Source organism: Lepidothrix coronata, unplaced genomic scaffold (genome assembly GCF_001604755.1).
Source record: "Lepidothrix coronata isolate B3197 unplaced genomic scaffold, Lepidothrix_coronata-1.0 Scaffold10, whole genome shotgun sequence".
Taxonomy (NCBI): Eukaryota; Metazoa; Chordata; class Aves; order Passeriformes; family Pipridae; genus Lepidothrix; species Lepidothrix coronata.
The window spans coordinates 5564315-5583951 of NW_016690190.1; the positions used below are offsets into that span (position 1 = coordinate 5564315).

General features: G+C 40.0%; 1 protein-coding gene across 3 annotated transcripts in view; it reads right to left on the reverse strand.

Annotated features, from left to right (window-relative positions):
• The window catches only part of FGD4 (FYVE, RhoGEF and PH domain containing 4), a 65789-nt gene extending 47728 nt beyond the window's left edge, over positions 1-18061 (reverse strand). The window contains exon 1 of one of the 3 annotated variants that reach the window (XM_017804888.1): positions 17571-18061. Coding sequence is in view for 1 of the 3 variants with exons in the window: in XM_017804887.1 (XP_017660376.1) it covers positions 4150-4165 (16 nt within the window). In the remaining 2 variants the exon portion in view is untranslated. Of the gene's footprint in view, positions 1-909; positions 1017-4149; positions 4307-17570 lie in introns of those variants that run through there. The other 2 variants (XM_017804887.1, XM_017804890.1) reach the window with 2 other exon arrangements.
• Positions 18062-19637: the final 1576 nt, after the last annotated feature.

The window sequence follows — 19637 nt, forward strand, 5'->3', positions numbered from 1 at the left end:
AAGTACATTTAGAGCCTTCCTGTGAAATCATTCAAGAAGGACCTTCCGCATCCAGTCCCTTTAAAGCCTACCACAGTTATGCCAGCTTTTACACTGTCTCTTTTCCGTAAGGAACAAGAGACCAATCACCATTTCACACTTACTCATCGGTTTGTAATCATCCCTTACGTGAGAAAACCAAATACTAGTTGTCTGAAACCCAAATGGGGAAAAACCCCTTGGCCCTAGATTGCCTAGTTTGGGCAGTCCACAGAATTCACCCCAGACTAACAGACCTGCACATGAATATTCAAGTTGCCTCTTGAAAATTATACATATTGAAACAGCTTTACACTTAATGCTATGAACTGGTTGAGATTCAAATTCAGAACTATTCTACTGTTTGGTCCTTGCTCCTCTCTATTCCAGACTCCCATTTAAAATGTCCTTTTTTTTTTTTAACAGAAAAAGAACAACTGTATTATGAATTTTGAATGTAATTTCTTAAAACTTGTTGAGAATTCAAATATTTTTTGATGCAGACTTGGATGAATATTTACCATACTGTTCCTAAAAGCTTAATACTCATAAATATATATCTTTGAGTGTGCAAATGGATAGGAAATGTATTACAAAAAAAAGCAGTCATGCAATGCAAAAATACATTAAACACAACCACACCTCAGGAAGAGAAATAATTTTGTAATGGCTCCAGTATCATCCAACACATCTCAAGGATGTGCAACCTTTCACTTTGCAAACATTTCAGAACGAAAACGTTTGAAGGCCCCAGGACAGACCAAAAACAACTCTTCTCCCACTCAAACCTCAGCTACCCCAGACAGAGCAAGACAGCCCTCCACCAAAACGAGAAAGTTTCATTCTCTCCATTCCTCCACATCCCCGTAGCTCCCACTGCTCACTTCTTACCAGCTCTAGGGCTTCTTGTGTTTCTCTCCAGGCCAGTGTAACCCCCTGCACCTCACAGCAAGTCGATGTGGGCTTTAGCACCAGTTTTGTGCCATGGGAGCGAGCTGAACTGCTTCATCTGTGAGACCAAAAGTCTGGGAAAGTCCCAGGGAGGGACTGGGCAGCCTCTTGGCAGCAACTGCCCACTGGATCACTTGAGCTGCTCACAGATCTTCAGCTCAACAAAATGTTGCTGACTCCTATGCAATATTTACTGTTTTCCTTAGAGCCTCATTTTTGGCATCAGAAGAAAGAGCATCAGAACATTCACTAAAATAAGTGGATAGCTTGCATGTTGGGGAAGAAAGTTTTCCAAAACAGAGCAAATAAAATCTACAAAATTACTCTTAAAAAGCAACATTTGTTTAAGGTTAAACATTTAATGTTTTTTATAATACAAGATTTGGCAGTACTACAATCCCTCTCTACCTCACGTGACCTAAACCAGCTGCTGCCTCCCCTTCTTTTTCTTTCCTTTGTTTTTTTAGTGACAGGTCATGACTGTAAGGGCTTTTTCACAAGCAAGCAAGAGCACTCATAAGGTGTTAAATATTTTATGGCAATCTAAGGGACAGTTTCCTAACTACCTGTCCTTCTTAAGGTCAAGCATTTACTGTTAAACTGTAAGAAACACATGGGCACTAAATTTCCAAACTCTTAACATTAAAGAACTTTAATCCTTCTGTTTTACAGTAATTATAAACCCAGGGCAGAAGGGAAGAGATAGGGAAGAGGAACATTCCATAAATATTTTGAATTTTTAGTAAAGACTCAACAAATTCACTGGGTTTACAAGCGATGATGTAAACTAATAGACTGTCTGTCTCTGTTTATATAGCACCTACCACATAAAAGGCTAACATGAGACTCAGTGCTGCAGTCACAAAGCAAAGCATAGAGATGGCACTAATGAAAACACTGAAGTCCATTGTAGATTTATGGGTCACGGTATCAATGGACCCTTCAAAACAACATTGCTGGAAATCAGTTTTCCTTATAGTGAAAACTAATATTATATGTACATATATATATATATAAATNATATATATATATATAAATCTATAAAGTTCTAGTCTTCAAAAACGTCCAGAGAAGGTACATTCTACATATTTTCCATATTTGTTATGGGCCTCTAGTACTTGGAAAAACTGCTTCGCTCAGGTACCTGGACACACTTAACTCCTCATTGTGATAACAATGAATAAAGTGCCACATGAATTTATACCTTCCCATAGACACTGTCCCTCCAGGCATGCCACTCCCCTCTCACCCGTTCCCAGCACTGGAAGGATTTCTTTCCCTTTCTGACTGGAGGCAGCCAATGCTTCAGCAAGCAACTCACTGCTTCTCTCAGATACTGTTTAGGGGAGTCCAGGGATATTTGTCCACTCAATTTCAAACTTACACAGATTGGAACTACTGCTGTCAGCACTTCTCTGCACACTGTCTATATCCATAAGTCTTCTACACCGTTCCGTTCTGAGAAGGTGACATTAGGAGGTATCTATATGCTATTCCACAGGCTGGTAGAAGCTCTCAAATTCTTACCCTTCAAGCCAGGTATTTGCACCATAGTCTGTTCCTGCACTAACTGCTTTCATACGGCTTCTAACTGGACACTTGGAAATACACTGCCTGGAAAATACCACGCTAGTATAACCTATGTCACCTTAAAGCATACACAAATATACCTGTACTTCACCTAGTTAATCTCAAAAAAATAAAAATAAATTTAAAAAAAAAAAAATCAAAAATCACAGTTTCACCATTGTATTATTATATTTGACATTCAGACTGCCACTGTTAGATGTAAGTACACTATAGGCCTCTGCCTCTGTAAACTGAAAGTAAGCCAAGGGGCAAGAGGAAAGATGAGTTATACTACCAAGAATAGTAGTTATGGCACCACATTATACTTCCTGAAAAATCCATAAGGGTTTACTGTCTCGTTTACAGGAAAAGAATATGCATTACATATCCTACAAAACAGCTCTTATGAAATAGATCAATGAAAAAAAGTTTCCTACATCCACATGTAGATTCAGCAAAATGACACATAAAGAGCGGGAGGAAAGGTATGATTCCCATACTTTTGGTTGATTATTAAAAGCTGGAGGGAGAAGGGCAGTTTCAAACCTCACCATAAGACAGATAAGGAGCCAACAGAATTATATGAAAACAAGTATTCTTTGATCCCAAGAAAAATCAGATGCCCCAAAGTACTGAATTTAGGAGAGCTAGGGTAGAACTATTTGCATGCACCTACTCCAAGCTTCTCTAGCAAATCTCAATCTCACTCAACCAGTGACTCCCTTTCCTCTCTTTAGTCTCAGAGGGCTTTCCAGAGAGGGAGACCGGTATTATAAACCCAAACTTCCCACAGATCAGCTTCATCCATCTCTCTGTGGAAAACTCTAACTCAGAATATTTACTGTCTTATATTAAGCTGTTAGGGTTGGGTATGCCTTTTGATTGAACTTACCCTAAGCTGAATGTTTTCCAGAACTGAAAAATGTACTCACAAGTAAAGCAGTATTTTCAACAGTATGCTTTAAAACTCATCTGAGTATATAATGGAAAAAAATCGAAACCCTTCACTGGATGGTGCAATAAAAGAAAGCATTCTTTAATTCTGGAAGCCAATTCTATACATTAATCCTGGCATAAGCATCAGTCAAATGGATTATTGTAACAGCATACATGAAATGTTGAGTAGAAGTCACAAGTGCGCACCTACTTCCTAAAAGAATGCAAGATATAAATCTTAGAGCCAATGCTTACTTATAGAAATGTCCCATAGAAATCTATGAACATAGGTCATATTTTACAGCTATGAACAGAGGTCAATGAATCTGGCAAATAAGCCAGGAACTGAAACCACTTATAAACACCACAAAACTGATCTGCTTTTAAGGAAGTCTTGAGCTGATGAAAGCAGCAGCAAAACAATCCACAAGCAGCAGAGTTCTTGGTGTGGCAGATGTATAGACAATCGGTTCAGGAGACTTCAAGCTCATTTACTGAGAATAAGAGGAAAAAGCCACCAGAGCATTCCAGCTGTATTGCATCATAAAGCAGCTGATGTTCACCGGCTTATTTGCTTCAAACTAGAAAGTTTAACTCTTGGTGTCTCTGGACACAAACATACCCCAGAGTCTTGAAGAGATTAAAGCTTAACAGAAGGAACCTGTTCAGTCTTACCTGGTTCAGAAGACATCGTTTGCAAATATAATCCAGTACCACTGCAGCAGAAATTGATTTTGCAATGCTAATAACCCTAGGAGAGGCTCACATTTATCCTATTTACAAGCCCTGTAAGTTGTTAGAAAGGACTTCTCCCCAGATGTTTGGTATATGCTGACAGTTTACATGCTGGGTCTTCCAATTACACTATGCTCCTCCTCCTTGAAGGCGAGCCTGTTTTGAGAGGAAAAACGTAAGCATGCGAACCAGTCCGCTTAGAGAAGAGAGTGAACTCTGTTCACGAGTAAAGAGGAAAAACAAAGAAATCAGCTTATGTAACCTACAAACTGCTGGAGAAAGGAGGAGGAGGGACTACTGTAAGTTGTTTTGTCTAATACTTCAGCTACTATGAAAGTTTTGTCACTATTAGTTGCATTACTGTTTGAAATTAAAGCAGTATCAGGGTTAAAGGACAAGTTAGTACACTTTCTGTTTGGTGCTTTGTTCTCCCTTTTTATTGCATGATGCTCATTTTGAATCATCTTTTGCATTTCCTAATCTCTATTTAAATTTGTGCCTAGAATGAAAAACATACAACACACAGGATACCAGAGCAGTGACCAAAAGAGTCTGCATTAAAGAATTGTTGTGAAAACATTAGTTTATTTGGCACAGATTAAAATCAACTAAAATAATTTAAAATCAATTTTTAAGTGGCATGAACTAGATATTGTGCCCCAGGGTACAATACAAAGATATTAGAGTGAATTATGAACTGTGAAAATGCACATTTTTAAAAAGCAAAAGGATTAACTGAAAAGGGAAGTTACTGCAAGTAACATTCTTTTACTTTTCAGAGCTCCCACACCATGTGATCCCTGGCTGGCACACTTTCATCTCAGCAGGAGAAAAAGTGGGATTTAAATCCAGCCCTGTCAATTTGGATAATATGAATCAGAATATAGCAGCCAGCTTGCCATTTGCTCCAGCTGAGGTCATCTTCAACCTCTGCATTGGTCCAAACCACAGCTCCCACATCACCAGCCACTTGTGGTCCTCACATTCGAGGCTGTGCAGGAGCACAGCGCTGCAGAACTGCTTTGAAGGACAAGTACCAAGGGTTACGGGGAACACACTTGCAAAACAATCCATGAATATCTGTTTTTCACCCAGGGGACAGCCCTCTGGAACAGGACAGCTAATTATTTCCTTTCTATTACAGATGTTGAATGGCAGGGGGTACTGCCAAAACCAGCAAAAAAAACCCCAAGTACTCCTCCAGTTATTTCAACACTTCGGTCTGTTTTGTTCTCGAGATGAGCAGATACAAGCTCCCTGCATATGGATTTGAAATCTAAATGGAACTTATTTTTACCACTTTGGCCAAGATTTGCAACTGTTGTTTTTGTTTTTAAAGTGTTGTTTTATTTTTACACTGCTGGGCTAGGAAGATGCATTTCCCCATGCTGGATACTCCTAGCCAGTAATCCCAGGCTCCTTAAAGACACGTACAAATTTTGTTCATCCAGGCCATCATCACATCATTAAAACAAAAAAAATAACATTAGCTGAGTTTCATAACCAACTAAGAGAACTCCAATGCACAGGTTATATTTCTATTTTGAAGTTCACCTCCAGTAGTTCAAAGGCTGCCCCCCTTGCTTGGGCTTGCATATGAAGTACATCTACAAAAGAACACTTTATCTCTCCAGGAAAGACTTGGTTGAGAAGATAAATTTTCTGCTCAGTTTCCCATATTTGGAGCAAATCATTTTCCTCACAACCCTGGTCTGTCCATCTGCCACTGAGGGCTTTGTCAGCCTTTCTTCAGCCTGGTATACTCTTTCCAGCCCAGGAAAACCACTGATAATGCCTATCATACAAGGATGTGACAGACTTTAAATTCAGATGGGATCAGCAATATAGTTTTCACTTTTCACACAAGCAACACAGTGGGTTGGAAAACTCGAAGACAATTGGCTACAAAAGCAATTGGTTCAGATATGCAGCTACATAAATGGTTACTGACCACTGCAAACAAAGAGGAGTGAAGGGGTCACACAAGAAAAAGGAGGGGCCAGACAAGAAATCAAGTCTCCCCTCTGGGGAAAGGTATATAACAACTGTTAGAAACTTTCAACATGACATGTGGGAGGGATGACATCTGAGCTACCAAGACACTCTTCTTCCTCAGTCCTTGCCACAGGGACAAAGCAGAGAACAGGCAAGGAGTCAGAGCTCCAACCAGCCATGGACTGCACAGGCAACCCCCCCCAACCCACCACAGCCCACAAAGAATCACCACAGTTCTGCTACCACTCAAGGAGAGAGAAGGAATTTTACACACATGAAGGAAACTGGGGATTTTATTTCATTTCCAGAAGTAACAACATTCAAACAGCTATAAAGAAGTCACCACTGCCAATCTTTAAAACACATGCTTAACCTGTCCTTTTTTAAAAAAAGGTAAAAGATTAATTGTTTTATCTCTGTTTGATTAGCTAGCCAATAAAGGGATTTGGGAGAGATTAAAACTGTTAGAATGAGAACATCTCATTAACCTATTCCCCTGGTTTCACATGTGTTCCATCCCCAACTTTGCTTACTCTTAAGAGCAGAAACATGCAAACTGCACAACACAGTTAAAGGGGCAACTATTAGTTGAAAACTCATCAATAGGTGCAGCTGTGCCTTACCTGTCACCAAAATATGCCTGTGAACTTTGAAAAAAAGTTAATTAAAAAATAAAGTTAGTTTAATTAATTTTCTCTAAAAAGCAGATGAAGAGGAATGGAGAACAACTAGTTAAATAAAATGTTGTCATTAGTGTGTAATTAAAACCATACTACTAAAATCAGTAGTTGCTGTCATTTAGTATGAATGGAATAACTACACAAACTAAACCCAGTAGGTTTTTAGTCCTTGCACAGCAGACTAGTTCTATGAAACTGTTATCTCACATCAACATTATTGCCTCATGTACCACTTTATTACCACCAATAATTAAAAGTTTTTACAGACATCTGTCAGTAAATAGACAGCACTTATTTTCTTTTCCTAGCACCTTTCAAACTAAGCACCACAAGCTTTCTCTCAGTACTTTCCCCATTTTGCAGGTAAGGAGACTCAAATTATATACATAAATAATTTGAATATTCTTAATGTGATGAAGGAAGTTGAGAAGGAAGTCACATGAGTGCTGTTAGGAGACCTGGAAAGCTGAACTAAGTATTACAGAGCTACACGGGCATCATGTCACAGTGACACACACAGCCCCCAAACCAAATCAGCTCATGTGACAGTGAATCACAGTCCAGCATTCAGAGTGGCTGTGGTGGGCTGTCTCCTCCTTCCTGCAGGCTCACTTCAGGCACCAAGTGTTTGAAGAGGTTTGTTGAGGATGCTGTATCAGGACATGATACACAGTTTGTGCAAGCCAGTGATTGTCTCATCCAAAGGATCAGTAACCAACCTGTCACCCTGACACAGAATGCAGAATGAGCACTTCTGAATCTCCATATGAAAACACCTCCCATCTTTTTTTTTCCCATGTGGGAGACCTTTAGACATCTCAATAAGTCGAAGAGAGGAAGGCCCCTTTCACAGGACTCTCATACAGTAGTTGTGGTTGACTCACACTGACCTACCCCTCTCCACTTTCCTTTACGTCCCAGTACTTCAAAAGCACAGCACTTTGAGTATGGGTAATAATAAAATCATGCTTTGTCCTCAGCCCAAAATAGTTCCTGAGATGCTATTGAAAGCCTCTCTCAAAAGCCAGGCAAAGGGGTTCAACTTGGCTCCCAGCTATTCTTAGGGCAATGGGATCAGCTACCGAGACACTACACACTCTTGTCCCGAAGTGACCCTCACTTCTGTCAGACCTTCCACGTGCTGCCCTTTTCATGACTCTTGGCTTAGTCTAAAATCAGTAACAAGTGATTTTGTGCAGAAGCCTGGATGGACATAAAACTCATAAAAAAAATCCAATGCACACAACTTAAGTACTGCTGTCTTGTTAAGCTGCATGCTTCAAGCTTTGCCACACAGGCAAGTGAGGAAGGAAGAAACAGCCATACGACAACTCAAGATTTTCAGGTATATAATGAATATAAGGATAGGGGGAAATTCTCTATTAAGCAAGTGACCTGCAGAAACTAGTGACCACCAAGAAAAGTAGGGAAGAGGAAAAGTCCACACAGAAGTGGGCTAGGCAGAGAGGGAGTCTAGGAATAGGTATTCAGGACTGCCACAACAATGAAAAGTAACAATAGCACCTTAAGAAGATGGGCTACTAGCCCCCAACAAGGTGAGAAACACTTAAGGGATACTCAGGATCTGCAGCCTAAACAGAAACAAGTTTGTGGAAAGGTTATTTTACCCCCCCAGTTCTGAAAATCAAAAACTCCATCACTCTTCCCTAGCTCTCCTGGGTCACATGCAAGGAGATGCAAAACAAGCAATCTCAAGGTAGATGGAGTAAACAACTACCATGCCATAAGTAGAACATAAATAGCAGTATTTTTCCATCTTTTTTTTCTTTTCTTCCAGTTCAGCTGTATTATGTGCCCCAAAGGGAAAGCTTGTGGTTGCACAAGCAAACATTAGAAGTTCTTAGGGGAAAAGAACTTTTTGTCCTATGTCTGCACAGCATTTGTTGTTGAAGCATCTTTGTGTCTGCAATTTAGTCCAAGCATAGAAGCGATACAAGCAACTACAAAACTCTCCAAACAAATAATGAAAAGGTTGCGGTTCTACAGAATCAGAGAACTATATCAAAGATCACATCACTTACATCTATTTTATTAGCATTTACAAAAGGACTGCTTTTGCTATGGCAACTGTATGTTTTACACTAACCATATAAAGCTGTTTTTCTGTAGCTTAAAGAATCTTCCATACTCTAAAAAAAAGTATAAATCCAGGAATCTGTGGTTCATTTTTTAATTAATCTTCTTTAGTAAAGAAAGATCATCAATTGTTAAAGGATTTTTAGTTTTAGACATGAAAAGTGGTCAAAGGCTTCACCTTGATCAACTGGGTTTGATTTGCCAACTCTTCTGTTTAAAAAAAAATGGTTTGAGAGTTCTTATTTCTAAAACCTCCTTCTTATATATATATAGATATAGATATACACATGTATACATATAGATATACACACTATAAATATACATACTACAAAATTGAGAGAAAGCATCATGTTATGATTTAGGGAAGAAGAAATTATTATTTATAGTGTTATCCATTCTATTAGGCTAACACAGAGTTAGCAAATAACCACGAAGAGAAGACACTCTGGCCCTGCAACCCTGCTTTTTCTCATGCCTTCTTCATTGCTTTCTCCTCCCAATGCCTTCCTCCTTGAGAAGGATGCTTCGTCAGGCCTCCTGCCTCCCACACAGCTGCTGCCTTGTCCCCAGTGACAGTATTACCTCTGATGGTGACATTCCCACCTGCCAGTGCACTCCCCTGCCAGCCAGAACCCACAGCCAGGCCAGCAGACCAGGTGGTACCAGACCAGGAGGGCAGCTCTGGTCCCTCAACAGCTTGGGGTCATGATGCAGCTGTTACCATAAAAACGCATACTCTTCCTTAAAGAAGAGTGGAAAAAAGCAAGGAGGAAAAAGGCTATGGTCTACCCTAAAGGTGTGCCATCCACCTTTACTCACCTTCACACATCAAACATCATTTAACATATTTGCAAAACAGCACAGACTCATTTTCCAGTTAATTTAGCTTTTGGTCACACATAAACACCCAAAATACACATGTACCCCACAATAAAACCCCACAACCCAAACGAGGAAGGCCATTGCACAAAATTTTCCTAATATTCTGCAGTACAGTGAAAGGCTGAATTCATAATTTAAAAATTACCTCTGCCACATTAAAAATCCAGACACTAAAGACTGAAGTGAAGCAGGTCAAATTGCAGAGACTGTGATTTCATGTCCATATAAAAATCAAATTTGGGCAGTGCTAGATACTAAAAGTAAAGTACAAATTATTCTTGGTTTGAGTTAATAAAAAAACTGCATGGTAGATTCACAATGAACACAGTGGAGTAATCAGTACATTTCTGGGGTAGATAAGAGCATACACAGCAAGATCAGGAAAAAAAAAGAATTAAAAAAACATTCAATAAAAAAAATCTGTGTCTGACAAGAAAGAGTAGCAAATGTTTGGGTAACCCACCCAGAAGGCATCAAACAGACAACGTGGCTTACAGCATCAATTTATGCAGCACCCATGTCAGCAGATGCATTTGTGTGCAACCCTACTTTACCAGATGCTGGAAGCTGTATTCACCATGAATTTGTTTAGTCTTTCCCTGAATCCCATTCATATTTCTTAAGCAGAATATGTGACAGTACAGGCATTTTCAATCTATTCCACCTTAGCTCTGACTTTGTCCTTTCTGAGGAAGAGAAACTTGAGGGCACGACACATTTCTCCTTCCACTTTTCTCCAGCCTTCTTGTCACATTTGAGAAAGCGTCAAATTAACTTTCTCCATTCTGAAAAATCACAGAACCATAGAATGGTTTGGGTGGAAGGGGACCTTTAGAGATCATGCAGTCCAGCCCTCCTGCATGGGTAGAGACATCTCTCACTAGATCATGTCACAGGACAAAAAATGTCACTATCTGTTCACAACTATTTCATTCTGCCTCACATACAGCTTTAGTCTCCTGAATTTGTCCTGTTATGGCCAATTTGATCTACTACTTAAAGGATAGTCAGCAAATTGGGACCTTCTTTGCAGAGCTTTTTCTCCTCTGCCATTAATACATAGTACTGCTTTTTTCCAGTCCATCCAACCTTACACATCTCAAGTGTTCAGGGAAAACTGATCAAAAGGAATTCTATGAACCAATTTATTTCAAAAAAGTAAGGTAAAAATACACACAATGGTGAAAAAATAAAAGAATTTAGACACGTATTTCAGCTTTTGGAGCAGTAAGGGTGCAAGATCGGAGACATCTGCGACTGTTTTACATAGTGAAGTTGTGCTGATAGTTAAACATAGCCTTTGAGACCACATCAGCACTAATGAAACTGTAATTTCCTTGAAATTATTGCCATCCATACACCAGACCTCATTAGCCAGACAGTAATAACTTTTCATCATTTATTTCAACACAAAAGCAATCAATAAGCTTTTCCCCACAGTTCTTTTACTGCTATCTCTGAATTCTGAAAAACCTAGAGTCAGAGAAGGTGCCAGCTATAAAACAGACACAGTCAAGTTTCATTGTTGTCTTTCTTACAGGAAGAGATTCTAAAACACAACCTGATTTTGAGATAAACTGGATTAAAGCAGTTTCAGTGCAAGGAAAAATCTTAAGCCATTAAAACATGATGAACAGACTACATTATCAAAGAACAGTAAGTAGATCACATCGGATTGAGAGGCTTTTCCCTCTCATCATTACAGTGTCCTGGGCATTGTTTTGCAATGAAAATGTTTAGTATCAGATTGCGGGAATATCACACTTCTGTTCGCACAAGCTGAGGACGCTCCATGGAAGACACACATATACACAAAGAACCCACCTCAGCTACCAGCTGAAGTTTTACCCCTGTGTTAAGAAGCAAGTAGAAAAGCATTCTTCAGTTTTCAGAATTTTTCAACAGTAGGAAAATTTTGGGATATTTTCAGGCAAACCAGAGAAACATCAGGAATAAGACCAGTAACATCAGGGACAAGACAGGTCTGGAAAATTTAATTCAATTGTTCAGAAAAACTATATTTTACAATCAATATAATCAGCTTTATAACCACACACACACCAAAACAAAATGATCTGCTTCTTACAGCAGAAAGCAGGCCACAGCTTGCAGAATAAGTGGTAATATGGGGGAAAATTGGTGGGCAAGGTGCTTTATCTACAGTGTTCCAGACTAAGATCTTAAAAAGAACATTTACCCAAAATAACAGAATGCTGCTAACAGACAACAGAGGAGTGCAGCACTGCTGACTTTACTAAGGGCAAACAGTGCTCACACTGCTAACTGTGAATATTTCATTGTGTTAGATTTTAACTGTTGTGTTCCAGTTCTTAGGCAAAGCTCCAATTCCACCCCTAGGCCTTCAAACGTATTTTGGCTTATCGCAGCTATCTTTAAGAGTGTTTGTAGCAGCTTCCACAGTTAAAACTGACTTACACACAGAAATCTTGACAAGCCAAGGGACTAAAACACTTGCCAGTTACATTATGGTGGGTGGCCAAGTCATAACAGCAACATAAGGCTCCAAGCAATGGCATGAACAAGAGCTACTGAAGAGAGCAGACATCAAAATTAGTCTTGGAAACTGCCTTGTCACATAAAGCTGCCAGAGAACTACTTCAGCTGTAAAGAAAAGTGGCATAAGATATTTAAGGAAAGACAGCAGGTAATCTTATCTAACCCATGAACCCTTCTGATATTTTAGGAAGCTGAACAATACTCAACCATGTTGAACACAAGTACAATGAGCATCAAATTATTTATTCTAGGTATTAGATCTTAGTCTCAATATAACTGCTGCAATCATAGTATGGGAAGCCATAATACTATTTTGAATTACAAAAAAACCCCACTTCATGCTTTCACTAATCTTCCTCAGCATCACTGACATCCTTAAGAAAGGGAGGAGAATAAAAAATATAAAATAAATATTAACTTGTGTACAAAATGGGATGGGGGTGTAGGAGCACACAAAGGAAGTTGGGATAAGGAGGAGATACTAGGAAGAAAAATTCCAAGTGAGACATTCAGGTCTTGCCCTGCAGGAATAACTCATTACAGAATCAACTTGATCTTTCAAGTAATATTACAAGCTCTTGAGCTAATTTTCCCTCTACTACTCAAACAGCAGATATGCTAGGCACCACTCCAGGGAATACACCACACCACCCATGGCATTACCCAATGTCTACAAAACAAAACCTTTGGTTGTAGAAGAGACTGTAATTCAAGTCTTTTGCAGCCTCAATCCCCAGTTCACAAGCCCTTGCTGAAAAAGCTTTTGTTTCAATATTAGCTATTAAATCCAAAACAGGTACTCAGAACTATAACCACACCACCACATAACTGGGCAGCTGAAGGTGGAATTTTTTTTAGTAAGTGTTACGGCAAGTAAAAGTGGAGCAGACAAGTTGCAGCACTGTTTAATACCAGGGTTAGCTGCATCCATACCATCTTCATGAAGGTAAAGTGCTTCTGTGGAAAAAACCACAGCTAAAAGTACAGTCTGAAGAATACACAAGTCAATAAATGTCTACAGATAGTCAAGAACAAGTACAAAAAAACCGCACTGAAAGTTCTTCCAAAGATCAGCAGCTGGAAAAGCACTTCTACCACCATCTGTCAGGACTAGATGACTATTCTTCCCTCTGATTCAAAATCTGGCTGCTTTGGGTTCCCATTTTTCTGCAGCGCTGGAGACTGACTGTGGCTATTGAGTCCAGAAAGCATCACCCTGCTAGTAGAATTAATGTCTCAAAGTGTCTGCTTAAGTTTTCTACTACTAACAGAAATCTCATGACACTGGCAATGACTTCAATCTTTCTTGCACAGTTTCTGAAGCATAGTGTAATATTGGCTTTTCATCATTTAGTACAGTTTAAAGTTCTGCTTAAAGTTTGCTTCCATAGCCAGTAACACTGCAATTCGCAGTGTGCCAGAAGAAAAGCCTACTGGACATCTAAATGACCTGTAACTTATATGGCTACCTGTGACTGAGGGAAAAGCCCCCACAAAAACCCCTCAGTGACCAAGTGGCTCCTTCCAGTCCTGAGCTCCACATTCCCAAGTACACTCAAGGACTTACTTTGCTGAGATAATCATCAAAAAGTAAACAATTCCCATGTCTCTGTCAGTCCAAGTAGTATTTTTATACTTAAAATGAACAGCTAATTATATAGTCAGAGCAACTGGATGAACTGGGAAAAAAAAAAAGTCAGAAATAATCCCTCTTCAAGATATTCTGTTGCTGGCATGCAGCCATTTCTCCCCACCCTGTTTTTCTCCCAACTTTGAATAACAATTACCTGGGAAGAATATTTTCTGAAAAAATTTGCAGAAGAGCTCTGAGTCTTCAGGTTCTCCATTTAGGCACCTCAACAAGATGGAACTTCTAGGAAGGACAAAAGTACTTCTGTACTAAATGCAATCCCCCCTTGAAAAGGCTAAAAAACATACCACAATTCCCAGACATATAACAAATCTGGACATTGCCAGTCTCTCCCATTTACTTACTCATTGTCTCACTGCACTAGTTTAGTATGGTGGTCTGCTTCAGAACGAATTCAACAATTTTGGTGTTTGCTAAAATCTGGTACAGCTCTTTGCAGCATCAAGAAAAAAAGTGTTACTGCCTGCATTTTGACCCCGCCCATGCAAAGCATAAAAGGCACCAGTAATTTTACATGACTAAGGCCCGGAGAACAAACCAACAGCAGCAGTGCCTGTGTCAGCAGGTTTATCCTCCCACATCCAGCGCCGGGAGAACTCCATTATTTGATGGGAGCTGCAAAGAGAACAGTTTGTAAACAGGCACCAGGACTTTCTAAAACAGTTGGCCCTTCAGAGAGAGCTGCAGGCTGAAACCTTTAAGTAGCCATGCTGCTGTAAGGAGACAGTAAGGAGCCTGGGCTTGTTTGTTTGTTTGTTTTAATGTTCACTCTACAGGAGTAAACAGCAGGGGAAAAAAAGTGTATTGAAAACCAAGCACATTTAAAACCTCCACCAAGCAGCAGCCCAAACACAATGTATAAATAAATCCAAGTCATGTCAAACAGCATTCCACAGTCATGTGTCAAGCGAAAAGCAGAAAGACTTGTCTGTTTGAAGAAAACAATTGTGATCGTTTATGCGCAAGCCAGCTTCCTATATATTGACTCAGGATTTTACCATTTAATGACGAGTGTCCTGAAAGCTTAGTATGTAAGACATTATAAACAAGATTATTATGAGCCCACTACATACTTGGTTGTATTTCTAGACACTATTTAGCTGGGAGTTTATTAGAAACGTCCTTTTTTTTTTTTTTTTTTGTGAGATGAACTACCTAAATGTAGCTTACACTCCTAAAAAAAACCAAAACAAATCACTGCTCAGTATGACCCATCACCTCCGCTGGTCCACAAAGCCTGTATTTTAGAATAAATCTCCTTCAAGAGATCATGTAGCAGATTACACTGACAATCATTTGTTTGCATTAAGCATAAACATCAGAGCCACTTGTAATAATCTACCAAAGATTAAAAAAACAGTCTTTAAAAAAAAAAATCATTAGTTTCCAACAGACATTTAACAACTCCTCTGTTACACGGAAATGGGATGTCTACTATGAAAGGCCAGATGTACAAATGGATTAAAGAGTGTCTAGCCTTTAAATCCTGCATCCACAAATCAACACTGACCTAGTGACCTAAAGTAAAATTTAATAATAAAAAATAAGTAACCAACAGACACATGCAGACCAATCCAGACAGAAATAAAAAAAACTGTTTGCTGAAGACTATTTGGACATTTGCATAGTGCTTGTCAGAGAATATAACAAGAGCTGGAGCATGCAGAATGCAAAGTCCCCTATTTATCCTTGAAACAGGTTTAGCAAAGTCAGTGGAAAAACAAGCTTCTCAGCACACCACCAGTTAGCAATCAGGAAAAATCACTTCTGGAAAGGGTATACAAGCCTTTACCTTTACGTCGGTATGATTGTTGCTATCTGTGAAGACTTGCCAATGAAACTATCATTCACACACACAGCGACAGTGAACCCTGTGGGCAACAGCAACCTTCCTAGAAAGACACCAGGGAACAGAAATACGTCCCACACCAGCATAACCTTGGGGTGGTTGTCCTTCCCTCCAGCTAGGTCCAGCGTAGCATCTGAAGGGTGAAAGTCTAATCTCTTTCCAAGCACAAAAGCCAATCTGCCCCCTGCACTCTTTTTAACCACGCAATTCCAGACCGGTGACTTGCACGTGTGAACAAGTCGACTGCAGCCCATTAAAATCAAGTTTTGCATAAATCACCCACTCAAACGGCAAAGCAATAGCTAAATTCTGGGAAAGGAAGGGGTTAAAAAAAGGTGTGGGTTTTTTTTTTTTTAATTATAAGATGATACAGCTTCCATTTAGAGTGCTCACCCAGTTCCAGCAACGTGCAAGCGTAGCATAAAAGTCTGAAAGGACTTCATGCACGTATACCAGCCTCCCACAAGTGCAAGAAAAGCTCACACATCACAAACAGTTAAAGTACTCAAAGAAATAAAAACCCCCTCAATCTCCCACACTGCACTTTTGTGAGGCACCAAGACTTGGAAAGCATCTTCTAGGTTAAAAATTTATCCTAGGCAAATATGTTGCAATCGTGACTTATTAACTCTCTCAGTAACTTCCCTTCCAGACTCCAATATACCGACATTTTCAGTGCATAAAAGCAGGGGGCAAATAGGTTGAATTAGAACTGACACAGTTTTAATTAAAAGCCTCTGGTAGTGTCCTCCCCTGCACCAAATAAAAATGGCAGTTCTGGCAAGAGGGATGCAGCATAAAACCTTTATTTGAAAAGGGAAAGCCCATATGTGACTAAAAACATCTGCTGAAGTAACATTTTGTCTATATGGGGTGCAAAATTTTAATGCTCCTCGTTTAAGTCAGTAATTTGAATTGCACTAAAATGTTCATCATTCATTTATTATGAAAAGAAATAACACTCCTAGCTCCTAAAACACAACAAAAAAAGTCTTTTATAGGACACAAAAACCTTACAAGCATATACTTCTAATTTTATTTTCCCCTTCAAATGAAATCCTGCCGTCGAAACAGTCATAATATTTGCAGAGTATTCTGAAAACTCCTGACAAGTCTCCATACAATTCAGCTCTTTAAGAGAAATAGTCCGAAGTGTTTGGTCAGTTGGTGAGTTAGAAAGAGGGGCAGAGGGGTGGGAACGAAGAGTGGAAAACCTGCTCCTGCATTCTGCCTCCCTTACGCTGCTTCCTCTGAGCAAACTGCATAAAACACCCTAAACATCCATTGTATCACCAGCTCTGTTTGAACATTTCTCCCTCCTCTCACCCTTCATGCCAGTAGGAAAACCAAACACGTACCACATCCAAAAAGATATCACTCAGACAAAAAGCAATTAGCGTGAAAAGACGCGAATCAAACAGATTTGGCAGCAAACAGCATTTCATAAAGACAAGAGATACGAATTGCTCCATTTGTGTCAGTTCGGCCAGTTATTGTTCTGACTTACTACTTTAACAACCCCAAATTAAACTGCTCGAACTGAAGCAGACAAACAAAGATCCTTAAAACACAGTCCCCACACACACCCTCTCAACAATAAGCATTATTTCCGTGGTGCTGCCATCCTTAAATCATAAAGCCACCACACCAATTAAAAATTGCCTACGTAAAGAATGAATTTAGTACTGACCTTGCAAAAAGCTTACTCCTCTTGGCTAGAAATCATTAATAGTTTTGATAAAATCCTTTTATGTGCTCCTCCAGCTAGCTAATTCCAGCCTTCCATTAACGCACTCCATTGCAGATAATTGCCGACAGCACACGCTCCCCTGCTTTTGCTGGTTCCCAACCCAGCGAGGATAATCACATTCCAGCAGGGAGCGAACAGATGGCAGCCTCCATGGTAACCAGTCCTCCCCAGCTAGTGGTAGCACTGGGAGACTCCCGGGGACTGGGGCAACAAGCGCTCTTTGTGCTCCAGCCTCCCAAAGCCTGAGCGCAGGGAGAGCCGGCTCCTAGGGCTGACTGGGCATGCCTGGCAGGTGCCTTGCCTTCGCAAGCAGGCACGACACCTTAACAAAAGCTTGCGACCAGGTTTAACCTTGACACTGCCTATTCCCAAGTTATGCAGGGGGAAATGGGGGTAAAACACTCGCTAAGATGGAGGTGAAGCCAGCAAGAGTTCTATTTGCTGTTAAAACAGAGCATTCAGAGAAATTAGCTGGGATCTGCTTTTCCCCTGACAAAATGATTTTCTGAAGGGAGGCTTACTTCCCCTGAATGGGTTTGATTTCAGCACGATGGAAGCGTTTGCTGCCTGATCTCTATCTCCTGGACCTCGAAACTGTTCCCCTCAAGAATACCATAATCTGTTGCTCAACAAGAACTGCACAGACCCTCTGTTTTGGTCTTAGAGCTTCTGCCAGGCGTATCTGCTCCACATCTGCCGAGATCAATGCTGATTCAGCAGCAGGCAAAACCACCCTGTCTCTCTGCTGCATGACCAGGCTGCCAGGGGAGGCGTGTCTGGAAAAGCCTTTTTCTTTTTTTTCCCCCCCACATCAAAGGTGTGCATGAAACCTTTGCTCTCACTGGGCCAGATCCTGCACAGCTACACACCTACAGCAATGATGTGAACCAGCTCAGTGAATTCCCACTGATGTTGTCTGCAGGGAAAAGGGAAGTGGCTTTTTAAGTCCAACTGATAATGACCTTGTCTGCAAAATAAAAGGGCTTTGAAAGAACATATTAAAGCTTTTAAATTCTGGTGATTTGCACAGGACCACATCTCTTTAGGTTTTAAACACTGGATGTATAACAGCATGCAGCACAGTAGCCTGTTGACTCACTCAAACTTTCTCTCCCTCACTCTCAAAACCACTCAGTGCTTATGACTAATGGTGTGTCAAAAAATTGTGGGTAATTTTACTTAAACCTGAGCCAAATTTGGACTTCAGGTTTCTGCCTGCTAACTTAGGTCTAGCAAACTATTCTTTTGAGGAAGGGAAAATGTTTTCCTGTCTCCCCTAACGACACCAGTCTTGTAGCTGGTCCTGCAAAGCAGTGTTTGTTTCTGTGAAAGACTGAAAACCCCTTTGCCAGAACCCACCATCATAAAAACACCTCTTTCTCCTGTGGGTGGATCCAGGTATGGAGCTCAAAAATTTCCTCTTTCCTTAGTCCCAAATTTTCAGTTTCCCTCATCCTCACTGCACAAGGATATTAGTTTTGTTTCACAGCAAGCTAAATGTTTATATTGGTAAGAGACATCACTATTAAACTGCTGGGTGCATTAACACTGGAAGCCCTTCAGATTACTGCTGACAGTGTGAGAGTATCTGTAACCCATCTGAGAGTCTCCACCACAGGGAGCTGAAGAAGACCCAGATTTCAGAGAGGACTCAGAGCTCACAAGATACTGGTGACAGGCATGGGACCAAACCTAGGTCTGCCAACTTGCCTTCCACGACTAGTAGACCATTCTGACTCATGCTGGCTCATAATTTGAATCTATTTTCTTCCTCTAAATAAGCAAACTTTACATCATCAAAAAATTCTTAAGCAAACATGGCCACCAAACCTAATTACCCATCAGCAACAAGAGTAAAATAAAGTAAGGAAGGAAATCAATATCCTGTTTAACTTGCCAATTGTTAATAATAAAAACTTTTCAGCATTTAAGCATCATTAAACACCAATAGCATTTCTCATTTTGCCTCTTAAAAATAAGAAATTAGTTTTGATATACTAATAGATT